The sequence below is a fragment of the Lampetra planeri genome, chromosome 5 (assembly GCF_965212315.1).
Source record: "Lampetra planeri chromosome 5, kcLamPlan1.2.h2, whole genome shotgun sequence".
NCBI lineage: Eukaryota > Metazoa > Chordata > Hyperoartia > Petromyzontiformes > Petromyzontidae > Lampetra > Lampetra planeri.
This window is the reverse complement of record NC_136111.1, coordinates 3170753-3183356: the sequence shown is the minus strand read 5'-3', so window position 1 is coordinate 3183356 and position 12604 is coordinate 3170753. Positions and strand designations below refer to the sequence as shown.

At 49.0% G+C, this 12604-nt stretch overlaps 1 protein-coding gene across 1 annotated transcript; it reads left to right on the top strand.

Moving 5' to 3' along the window:
- The first annotated feature begins 682 nt into the window (after positions 1-682).
- On the top strand, positions 683-12077 carry BUD13 (BUD13 spliceosome associated protein). Its single transcript, XM_078594104.1, has 10 exons — positions 683-869; positions 1600-1693; positions 2408-2495; positions 2926-2962; positions 4054-4945; positions 5319-5406; positions 5870-6008; positions 6890-7074; positions 7771-7852; positions 11478-12077. Exons 1-10 carry the CDS (start codon positions 742-744, stop codon positions 11569-11571), a joined length of 1827 nt encoding a protein of 608 aa, XP_078450230.1. The 5' UTR covers positions 683-741; the 3' UTR covers positions 11572-12077.
- The last annotated feature ends 527 nt before the right edge of the window (positions 12078-12604 follow it).

Sequence of the window (12604 nt, the reverse complement as noted above, 5' to 3'; positions counted from 1 at the left end):
TTTAAGGAAATAAAGATCCCGTGACATTATTCGCAAGAGTTAGGCCACTATGTGTCGGCGTCATGGTCGAAAATTAACATAAAAAACAACTGCAAATGAATGACTCCATTGGGGTTACACAACACAGCAACAATCATCGCCCGCGGCTGTGAAAACTTGGCAGGAACCCCTCCAGAAAAGGAGTCATGAGATCCAGTGGGACTTTCCTGGGTAAAACAAGCGAAATAACAACAAAAGAGTAGAGGAATTAGGAAAAAAAACTGCCCTAGTAATAATGATTTAAACCCACCCCGACCTCGTGTCAACATAACAGCAACCGATCGTTCGCCACTAGGTGGCGGGGACGTCACCTTCAAGGCCCACTTGTGCCCGGCTAGGTGCACCTTGCACGCCCCCCCCCCCCACACGTGCGGCGGCGAGGCCCCCCACTCCCCCCACGTGTCCCCCCCCCCCTTCACGTGCGCCCCCCCCTCCCCACGTACGCCCCCCCCCCCACGTGCTCCCCCCCCACGTGCTCCCCCCCCTCACGTGCCCCCCCCCCCACGTGCCCCCCCCCCACGTGCCCCCCCCCCCCCCCCCACGTGCCCCCCCCCACGTTCCCCCCCTCCCATGTGCGGCGGCGTTAAAGCCCAGCGGCGTGGTGACGTCATCGCGCCGTTCGCTTCGCCGGTGACAGCGGCGTGACGACCGCTGACGTCATCGCCACCACTAATCACACCACCACCAGCACCACCACCAAGCATGGCGGCCGTGAGTCGGGCCGAGTACCTCAAGCGCTACCTGAGCGGCGCCCCGGAGCAGCCGAGCAAAGCAAAGCCCGGGGCCAAGCCCAAGCTCAAGCGCAAGCGCGGCGCCGAGAACCGCGACGGGTGCGTGTGCGGCACGGGGGCCACACGGGACGGGCGCAACGCCAAAGGGCAATGGGCGCAGGGGCGAGTACGGCCTATGGAGGCTTTGATGTTAGTACTGATGTAGTGGTGGTTGTGATGGTGTCAGGGGTCAGGGGTCAGTCGACCCTATGGCACCTGGGTCTGCCCCGTGACCTCCTGCTAGCGGGAGTTCGACACTGAACGTGGCCTCAACGTGCACGTGGCCTGGCACAGGCGCCGTGGTGACGTCACTGCAACTTCGTGGCGAATGGCGATTGTTGTTTTTGGTGGTGATGGTGGTGCTGGGGAGCGGTGGGTGTAGCGGCTTAGCGCGACGCGCTACGAACCCGGCTATGACCAGAGTTTGATTCCGGCTCACGGCCAACACCGGTGACTGTTATCTGAACCGATCCTGGTGCATAAAATCATCGCCACAGAGGAGACGGCGCACGGGGGGTAGTGCTGGCCACCTACCCCCTCGTGTACCCTTCCGGCCTTCATAGGTGCTCACTAGCAACACTTGTCCCCAACAGCCTGTTAAGGCTATCCGGGGGATATTTGTCTTTAGTGATGATGGTGTTGCTGATTGTGATGGTTATGATGCATGCGCAGTATGTATCACTTTCGCACCGTATGCAGCCTAATGGGAGGTGATGGAAGCAACTTCAACTTGCCGTGGCGTGGTGACAGCACAGCTGATGTGTGTGTGTGTACCCGTGTGTGTGTGTAGGGTTCGTATCATTGACGATGATGTGGATTGGAGGATACCCGTGGTTGCCGATGATAACGCCAACAAGGCGGCGGAGGAAGAGGAGGTTCCCTTGGTAACGCTCGAGCGCACGTCACGTAATCTCCCGGCCTGCGATCACCCAAAAGTGCACGCAAAATCCTTGCCGCATTCGCTGCGCTGATTATGACAAGTCGCATAAAACACGGTTTGTGAAGTCAGTCCCCCTTAAATGTTACCCAGGATTTCCTCACTTGAGTCTAAACATACTTTTTTTAGAAGGGTCCCTGCTTCAGGATGTTTGGTCAATTCAATTAACGAGTGATTGCCATTTGAGAGGAAACCAGTGTCCTTACAGATAACCCCTGCACGCGAGGGAATTCGTTTCAAAGTTCATCAGATTAAATCATTGTATGTACGTTGAGCTTTTTTCGCGCCGTACATAACCAACCGTGCTAATCAGAGGTGCATTGCTGGAATGACAATGCTCTTGGCCACTTCGCAGCCCAACACGTGGTGGCGTTCCCAGACACTCACTGGCAGTTGTGTTGTCTGTGGCCGTGGTGGTGGTGGGGAGCGGTCGTAACGATTATCTGAACTGGTCCTGGACCTCTCTTAAGCCGACTCGGCATCAAATTTGTACCTTGTGCAGTGCGTAAACATTGCCACTGGGGAGACAAAGGCGGTTGTGGTGCTGTCCACTCATTGGTGGATCGTGCCAGCCTTCATAGTTGCTCGTGAACAGCACTTGCCCCAGAAATCTATTTAGGTTATAGGGGCATCTTTGTCTTTGGTGTTTATGGTTGTTTAGGTTGCAGAGTTCGTCGATGAGCGACCTCTGCACCTGCAAAGGATGGAGGAGTTTCGAACAAACAGCAAGTGGAAGTTGCTTGGCCAAGGTGAGCTCACCTGCTGTGGGAAATATAAAGGGTCACGCAACCATTAACCGCATCGCAACATCAACAGGCCGATGTGTACATCCCCTTCATGAATGTAAAATTAAAGAAAAGCCACAGGAGTGCGGTTATGGACAAGCAACCTAAACCATGGACCATATAGTAAACCACTGTATTCTGCGCTCCTTCAATGAGGGAAGAAAAGCAAAATTACACGAATTCTCTTCTGAATCCCTCTCGTGATTAACAGACCTATACATTGGCGTCTAGCTCTTGAACATATTGTCATACGCAAGAATACAAAGGGTGTAGTAGTGTTGGTTAATTAAATTAGCGTAACAAATTTTTGATGACTGACGATGTTGATGGGCGATGGAAACAGTGGTGATGCTGGTTATGATTATTGTCGATGGTGATGTTTGTGGTTGTGCAGATGATTCTGATGAAAGTGCGACGGATGAGAACACGAGGTAATGATGTGAATGCAGGATTCATCATGTGCAGCAGTGCAAACAAATGCCCGTATCCTAGAACCGCTAAGACTGGATTTGTACCTTGACCTATAATAAACTTAATTGTGTTTAGTACTGATATATAACCTTTAAGACTCGGTGAATGTATTGGTCTTTGCCAAATGCCTTGAACAATATTTTATTAGTTTTATGTTACACTTTGTTCAGTTGAACCGCCGCCCCCCACAGACACAGAGTAAACCACACGTTTCTCTGTATAGCGGAATGGCATGCAGTTGAGTTGTTGTTTAACGTAGACCATTAAAAGATGTGAGACAAAAGGCTGAGGTTTTACTTTTCTGTTGGCCAACAATGTCAGTCATGTCAACACGTGTCTGACGACTGTACTTGCTTTTTTCTGCCAAACTATGGATCGTAGATTTTCTTGCTCACCAGCAATAAAAGCAGTTTTGCCTAACAGCATAGGGATCGGTGTGCTACCGTGTGGAAACACATCTGCCGCTCATTGCAGAGGTTTGCAGTTCGAGCCCAGCGTCCGCCCTGGTTAATACTGCTGTCTGTTTCACAGTGGATATTAAAGATCCTTTGATGCTGTTTGAGAAAGAGTAGGCCATGTGGGCCAGAGTCTCAATCCAATTTTTACAAATCAAATTTGAAAATTATTTGGAATTTATCTCATTGGGTAAAGTCGGATACCAGAATCACCCCATATTACGAAGCTACTGCAAACTGTAATCTTCTGTGAAACAACAGCTTTGTGATAGCCTTGCATTGTAATGAAAATAGCGCAAGTACCAAATGTACCACTTTGATTTAATAATTTGGGGACCAAACACAGGCTGAGTTTTGCTAGCTGCATTATAATGCGACGTACACATTTCTTTAATCTCGTATCCCGCTCATATTGTTAACAGGTTCAAAGTGTGTGTGTACAATACAGGTAAATGTCATTAATTCGCTCCTCTCCCCATTTCCATTTTTCTTACCACCCATTCCCCAAATTCCCCTCTGTTCACCTCTTGACCACTTCCTGTTCTCTTCTCCTCTTGCTCTCTTCTGTCCCTCTGTTTCTCCTTGTCTCTCTCTAGACAGAGGCATGACACCGACTCCGACTCCGATTCCGGACGTGCATTCAAGGGCGCCGTGACCCAGAATTCCAACCGCCATGACTCCAACTCTGACTCGGAGCATGAGCAGAAAACCAAAAACAAGCAACAGCATTCCAAGTGTAATTCTGGCTCTAATAAATCGCCTCCATGGAAAGGAAGGGAACAGGTGCGGTCGGAAGGGGCTCGAGAGATTTCTGAAAAATCTGGACATGCTAAAGTTGTTGAGAAGACCGGGAAAAATGTGCGAAAGCATGACAGCACTCGGCATGATTGCAACTCCAACGTGGATTCAGATTCATCCCTTTCCCAGGAGAGAAGAAAGGAGACGCCTACAGACCCAAGGAACGCGGGGAGAACCCGCACCAAAGATGAAGGGAATGATGGGAGAACTTCCCAGAAGCACCTAAGGAGTCCGCCAGACTCGGACTCGGATCTTTCACCTGCAAAGAGGCACAGAGCAAAAGAATCAGGAAAATCCCAAAAGAGGACCGGCAAAGTGGGGGAAGATGCAGGAAAGGGTTGGAATCGTGCTGAAAACCAGCAAGACTCGGACTCGGATATGTCACCTGTGAATAGACGCAGAGCAGAAGAGTCGGTAAAATCCCTAAGGAGGACAGGGGAAGTGGGGGAACATCGAGGGAAGGGTTGGAATCGTGTGGAAAGCCAGCAAGACTCGGACTTGGATATCTCACCCGTAAACAGACGCAGAGCCGACGAGTCGGTAAAATCCATGAGGAGCAAAGGGAAAGTGGGGGAAGATGCAGGGAAGGGTTGGAATCGTGCTGAAAACCAGCAAGACTCGGACTCGGATATGTCTCTTCCGGACAGGAATGCCAACGGAAACCTCTCTCCTCCCCGCAGGATGCTCCAGGTGTGAATGCAAACCGCTGAGAATTCTGGGCTCTGGGAGGTTTTCATTCTTACTGTGTATTCGTATGTGTGTTTGCATGCGTTCTACGTCACCGCCGCTTAGTGGCGAATAGCGGTTGTTGTTGTGTTCTACTTCACGGCTAACACTAGGGACGATTATTTGAACCTGTCCTGGGCATCCCCTAGGTCGACTCGGCCTCAATTGAGTACCTTGTGCAATGTGTAAACATCGCCACTCGGGAGACAAAAGTGGCCGGGCGTGGTCCTGGCCACCCACCCCCGGCCCTTGTGTGCCGTGTCGATGCTCGCCCAACAACACTTGCCCCAACAGTCTGTTAAAGGCTACACGGGTGATGTTTGTCTTTGTGTCCCAGGGTGGCCTGGTTCCCGTGGCGATAGTGAGGAAAGAGCGAGAGCGGGAGCGCAAGGAGGCGGCGGAGACGAATGCCCTGGAGCTGCATCGTAAGAGTTCACCTCATGGTTCCCCTTCACCTACCTGTATTCCCACCTCTGGTGATTGTCTCGTACGTTTGTTGGTGGTTATATCTCCGTCTAGTTACCTATTTTGTCATGATTGTGTCTGTTTTGTTGTGTGTGTGCGTTCTTTCAGGGTGTCTGGTTTTACTTTTGATATGCTGTGTGTGTGTTTTTTGGTTTGTGTGTGCGTGTTTTGCCTTGTGTGTGTTTCTGGTTTGCATGTTTTTTGTTTGTGTGTGCATGAGTGTTTTCTGTTTGGGAGCGTGTGTGTTTTGTCTTATGTTGCTGTTTGTGCATACATGTCTCTGTGTGAAAGCACCGGATGAGGAGAGTGAGCCCTCTGTCTCCTTGTGTCCATGTGTGACCCCCCATGTCTCCACGTGAACCTGTTTTGACTTGACCAGCATAGCGCTTGTGTGTGCCCATGTCCCCCCGTTTCTCCGCGTAGAGGCATCGCGGGAGGCCAGCACCGTGTTCCGTGATCGGCAGGGACGTGTGCGAGACCTGCAGCAGGAAAAGCTGGTGAAAGAGCAGGAGGCAGCAGAGGAACAGAAGAGACAGGAGAAATACCGAACCTGGGGACATGGGTGCGTCCATGTTTGCATGCACCCACGCATATGTGCAGGGCGGAGTGGTAGTGTCCAGTGCTTAGCACATCAGTAGCCTGCGTTTGATTTCTGGCCACGGCTAACATTAGTGGCGAGTGATATCAGAACCGAGTTTAGGCCTCTCCGCGGTCAACTCGGTCTTATTTGAGTACCTGGTGAGTAAACATGAGAACTGGGGAGATAGGCGATGACCGGGCTTGGTGCTGTCCACCCGCCCCCGCGTGTGCCATGCCTGCTTTCATAGATGCTCGCTATCGACACTTGCCCCAACAGTCTCCTCAGGCTATATAGGGGATCTTTTCGCTTGTGGTGAGATTGAGGGTACCGCGGTGGCGAGATGTTAATTTTCTCGCTTGGTATACAGGAGGTCGTGGGTTCGACTCCGACCCTGACACCTGTATATTTGGGGTTTGCATGTTCTCCCCGTGGTCATGTGAATTTTCCTCTGGTTTTTCCCCTCCACATTTATAATCAACAACACGCTTTTAGAGTATTTGTCTGCTATTAATGTCCACATGATGATAAGCCACATTTTGTTGAGCTATCATTTGTGGCCAGGTCGCTTCTGAAAAATAGCTACATAGTTCAGTGGGCCTTACCTGGAGAAATATAAATAGTTGGTTTTAGTTTAGGAAGATTTAAAGTGTGTTGTTTGGAAAGATGGAAGGAACCGGAAAGAGAAGAAGATCTAACAGAGAATGGCTTGACAACATAAGAGTTTGGTGCAAGAAAAATGTGCGCTACTTGAGACAGGAAAATGGAAGCAAATGATGAAATGCGCAGTGGACACCTACGGGCTATCTGCCCACATGGATCGTGTTGATGATGATGACGACACACGCGTGATTGTAACCGTGCAGGCTGGCGCAGGTGGAAGCCGAGCAGCGCAGCCGTGACGATGACGCGCACTCGGCGAGCCGCCCCCTGGCCCGTTACCGTGATGACGCCGAACTGGACGCCATGCTGAGGGCGAAAATAAGGGACGGGGACCCCATGGCCAAGCTGTTGTCTCGCCCGGACAAGTCGGACAAGCCAGGACAAGCGGGTCCGATTCGCGCAGACAAACTTACACACAGGGCCAGACAGCTTTGACTGCGGACAAAATGAGACGTATGGGTTCAACTCGCCGATGTGTCTCAGCCGTCTGAGCAATCCGGACGGAGACGTGAGGAATGCGAGCCCTAGATCAAATAAGACCAATGGGTAAGCCACGAAAAAACACATTGTAAAATATGGGTACAGTTAGGTCAAGTACACACATGGGTACGACTGTGCCAAACATACCTTGAAACTCGGGCATGGCTCTCCTGTACAGAACTGGATATACTTCTTTTTGCGTTTGATCTCGAAGGCCTATATCCAAGTCCTTTAACCGGTCATCACCGCTTCATCCAGATCAATGAGTCCTGTCATCCAAATAAATTCAGGGTCCAACTCGCCGAGACATCCCAAGATACCAGAGTCGAACTTGCTTGGACACGACTTACCCAGACAGAATGACGAGCAGGAACTGCTGCGCCTGAATGAGATGTCTTGGTTGCACTTACCCAGGTGACCCAAGACACAAGGTTGCCCACTCGTCCAGACAAACTAAGTAGCGGTGTCAAACTTTCACAACCATCTTGTTGCGGATGCTTTTGTCTTAGCCTTGTCATCAGGTTGTTGAGGGTTCTGTCCTATTGTGCCATAATTCCTAAAGACGCTTTGTGTTTGATGTTACGTTGTTGTGTTGTGTTCTCAGTTAAGCCACGCTATTCTGGTCCAGCTCCCACCCCCAACCGCTACAACATCTGGCCGGGGCACAGATGGGATGGCGTGGACAGGTGAGGGACCACACGTCCTGTGTGTGTGTGTGTGGAGAGGTGGCGCAGTGGTTAGCGCGCTGCGCTACGAACGTAGCGACCTGAGTTCGATTCCCACTCACGGCCAACACCAGTGATGATTATCTGAACTGGTCATGGGCCTCCTCTAAGTCGATTTAGCCTCAAATGAATACTTGGTTCAGTGTGTTAACATCGGCAATAGTGAGACAAAGGCAGCCAGGCATGGTGCTGGCCACCCACCACGTTGTGTGCCGTTGTGGCATTCATAGGTGGTCCCTCACAACACTTGCCCAAAAAGTCTATTAAGGCTATGTGGGGGTCTTTGTCTTTGCACATCACCTACTTATCTAGCTACCTGAATTTTGATTCCCGGCCACAATTAGCATCCGTGGTGAATATTTCAACTAGATCTCTGCCTGCACTAGGTGAACTCAACCTTAATTGAGTACCTTGCGTGGTGTGTAAACATGAGCACTGGGGAGACAAAGGTGGCTGGGTGCAGGAATGCCTACACACCACCCCCTCGTGTGCTTTGCCGGCCTTCATATGTGCTCACTAAAAGCACATGTCCCAGAGGGTGTTAAAAGCTGCAGGGGATATTTGTGCCCGTAATTATAGTATGGGTGTATGCCTGTGTGCATGTCTGTGTCTACAAACACGTGTCTTGTGCGTCAGCACCTTGATGTGCGCTTCCCAAATCAACTCAAAATACAACCTGAACATTGCCCTGGGTGTGTGTGTCCGTTTTTGTTTTAGTGGTGAGTGCACTGTGCTATGGGGGACCTAAGTTCGATTTCCGCTCGCGGCCAATAACAGTGGTGAATATTTTAACTGGTCCTGTGCCTCCCCTAGATTGGCTCAACTTTAAAGGAGTACCTGGTGTGGTGTGTAAACATCAGGCGTGGTGTTGGCCACCCACCCCCTCGCGTGCCTTGCTGGTCTTCATAGGTGTTACTTGCCATCAACACTTGCCCCAACAGTCTTACAAGGGCTATAAGAGGGGTGTTTGCCTTTTTTCTTTGCCTGTGTTTACACACGGGCCTATGCCCTTTAGCTGAGCAGGACACTGACAGACCTTAGTGATGATAATTACGTCGGTAAGGGCGAGTTTTGATTTTTACAATTTTTGTAGATGTATTTGCAATAGCCAACTTGTACATTGTGACCTACTTTTGTGAATGGTTTGTAAAAAGGGTCTTACGTCAACGTTACAGCAAATGGTTCTGTGTATTTAACAAATGCCAGAGTGATGTGTTCCCTTGCTCAAACAATTACTGAGTGGCATGATCTCTGATTAATTCAAGACTTTTCATAAGGCAAGTGCTGTTGGTTAATAGCAATAATTACAGCTATGCTTAGTGCTCTGATCACCAAGCCCACCTGTGTACATGTACAGCCTTTTGGCAATTCGCTGCTGAATAAGTGCCTCCCCACACTGCAAGTCATGGGAGTTCTCTAACCATACTTCACACTGCACAGTGCGGGTTGATGATGGTGCGGAGCATAGTCACGGGAGCATCGAAGTGCGGTACAACAATGGATTTTGCTGATCTGCCCTCTTGCTACACCATGCAGCCCCTCAGTTTATTGCCTACAATACCTGTCATGTATGGTGGTTACCCATCCAAGCTTTATTCGGGCTCAATATTCTAGGAATCTGATGAGAACGAGACCACATTCCAGGCTATTTGGTGAAAGCCACCTGGCTTGTACCTATTATTTTCAGAGAAGTTGCGGGTAAAGAATCACAGATTGGAGATAGAGCTTTTCCCTGGTTGGTTATACTGGGTGATCATTCTGTTGTGCATACACCCCCATGCTTAATGAGAATGATGAGCGTAGCGTGACGCTCTCTGACAAGCTGGGCAAAGCACCGCTGTGGCTGTCAATGCTCACTCCATGTCACGTCACTGGAATGATGCTCGTGTAGCACTCTTAGCCGTTGCCTTATTTCTTACACTTATCGTCAATGAATATGTAACGTGCCCGCTTGCCATCACGTCGGCCTAAGTGAAGGCGGTCCTACGTTTGTTACTATTTATAGCACAAGAATGTCAGATATTTCTTCATACCTGTAAACTACGTACCACACACGCACATCCTGTTCAAGGTGGAACCGATTTAATCATGGCTGTGACATTCTTTTGCAACTCTTAAGATTTATTATCTTTTTATTTAAAGCTTTCGTGACTGCAGGGATTCATATTCATGATTCTTTCGGTAAAGTCACGTAGAAGGGAAATGCATTTTTTTTAATTTCCCTTCTACGTGACTTTACCGAAAGAACCAAGAATATTTATTATCTTGTTAATTCATCGGAAAAGCCTGAGAGATAAATAGACAGAAATAATGTCACGTAACTTGCTGTTGTACGCATGAAGGATGACAGGAGTCGTTGCACGGTCATTTGTCAACTTAACATAATTTATTGTCAGCCTTACGGTCAATCCATGCCTGGATGAGGCCTCTCCACACCACGTTGGTCAATTGGGGTTATGTGACCTTATTTCACCACACTCTCCACTGCGGGTTGGTGAAGTGGGGACAGCCAAATCCGGTTCAGATATCTCCCACCGTTATCGATGTTTGCCAAGGCCGGGTATCAAACTCGGTTTGCCGGATGTATAGCGCAGAGCACAAACCACTCAGCTACCCCCCCTCCCTGCAATGTACTTACAAGCAATGAATGTCCTCGTGGTTGAGGTTGTAGTGAGGTCACCGCTTGCTGCAGAAGTTCACGGTTCGAATCCAGGTAGATGCCTTTGCTATTTTTGTGGGCGTATTTTCCAAAAAATACACACCATCTGCTTCCCAATGGACTTTAAAGATCCCCTGACGTCATTCACAAGAGGCGGCTATTGTGTGCCAACGTCATGGTCTATAGTTATAAGAATATATTACCAACGAATTACTAAAGTGGGATTGCACACATTCATGTTATTATTCACTAGACTTTTGCTGATGTCAGGGAGCCGATGTGTTTACTGACACCGCATCTTGCGTATGTTGTGTTTTCCTCTATCCTTGATCGTGTTTGTGTTGTGTCTCTGTGGTGTGGCTTATGCAATTTCTTATGTTAATGTGGTGTGTGATGTTCAGGGTTTTTGAGATGTAATTAGCATACATTATGCAATATTAATACAACTATAATAATCATGGTCCCATACTGCATACGTTTGCTGCATCAATCCTAAAAAGGTGAGCCTCATTGAGGCTTTTCTGGGTAAACAAGCTTAACAATAATAGCATATTCAGTGTACATTGAATGCACACTCTTGCGTTACAGAGAGTGAATGTAAAATAATTATGTCGTGTGTTTGTGTGTGTATTCTCTTGGGGAGCGGTAGGGGAGTGGTAGTGTAGCGCTTGGCACACTGCGCTACAAACCCCGCGACCCGAGTTAATTTGAACCGGTCCTGGGCCTTTCCTGGGTAGATTCAGCCTGAAATGAGTGGTGTGGTGTGTAAACATCGCCACTAGGGAGACATAGGCGGCCGGGCGTGGTGCTGGCCACCCACCCTCTCGTGTGCAATGCCAGCCTACATTGGTGCTCCCTAACAGCTCTTGCCCCAAGTCTGTTCAGACTGAAACGGGTGGGTCTTTGTCTTTGTCTCTTATGTCCCAGGTCTAACGGCTTCGAGACGACGAGGTTTACTCAAATCTCCGAGAGGAAAGCGCGCAACTTGGAGGCCCACAAGTGGAGCGTGCAGGACATGTGACATGCTTGGCGACACATGACGACACCTGAAGATGTGACTTTGTATGACGCACGTGGCGTGTGATGGCGACTGTGATTTTCGATAAAAAAAACGAGGCGTATTTTTAGTGCACAGTCCTCCCACAGTACACCACGCCCTACCAATATGCCAGCACACAGCACCTGCCATATCCTACACCATGTATTGCACCACACCACGTGGCAGTACAGGGCTACAGGAGAACGCCCTCTCATCCTTTGTGGAACCCAGAATGCGGAGCCGGTTACCAACGGGTAATAGTTTTCAGGGAACCCTTAAGCTCCGGTGGATAATCAGCCGAGGCTAATAGAGTCATGGATAATGGGCGTTATGTTTATCATTCCACTCGTAATTCTTGCCACCTTGTACCCTGCATTGCCAAATCAATATAACTACATGTCACAAACACTCACACTTGTTTGTATTGTAATAATTGTAAGGATATTTGTTTTCATACAATTTAAATAAATGTGGATTTGGGTTTATAAGATCTGTATCCTCTCAATTGTTGATATCACCATAACCCACAGCCTCCCAGTGTACTGTACTGAACAAAGCCCAGGAAGATACAACACTTAGGACGATAGTGTCGCACAGTGGTAACACTTGTGCCGCACAAGACGTACCTTGGTTCGATTCCCCACTCATGCACATTGCTGTGTGGAGTTTGCATGTTCTCCCCCTGTTCTGCATGGATTTCCTCCAATTCCCCCCATAGCTAAAGAAACACCATATAAGGTATTGGCAAAACATCCCAATGCTCAAAAGTTCACAGCAAAATACCGATTTGGGATCACAGCAACGTCATCCCCTCCTTTGAAAACTTGGCAGGACCCTCCTGAAAATGCCTGAGACTCGGTGGGGCTGTCCAAGGTAAAGTCTAGACCAGGGGTCTGCAACCTGTGGCTCTTTAAAGGACCATCACCGTCTCGTATTCCAAATACATTGCAGCTTTTGATATGTTTTTTGAACCTAATTCGAACAAAATATCTTTCCTTGTTATTTTACTTTCTGA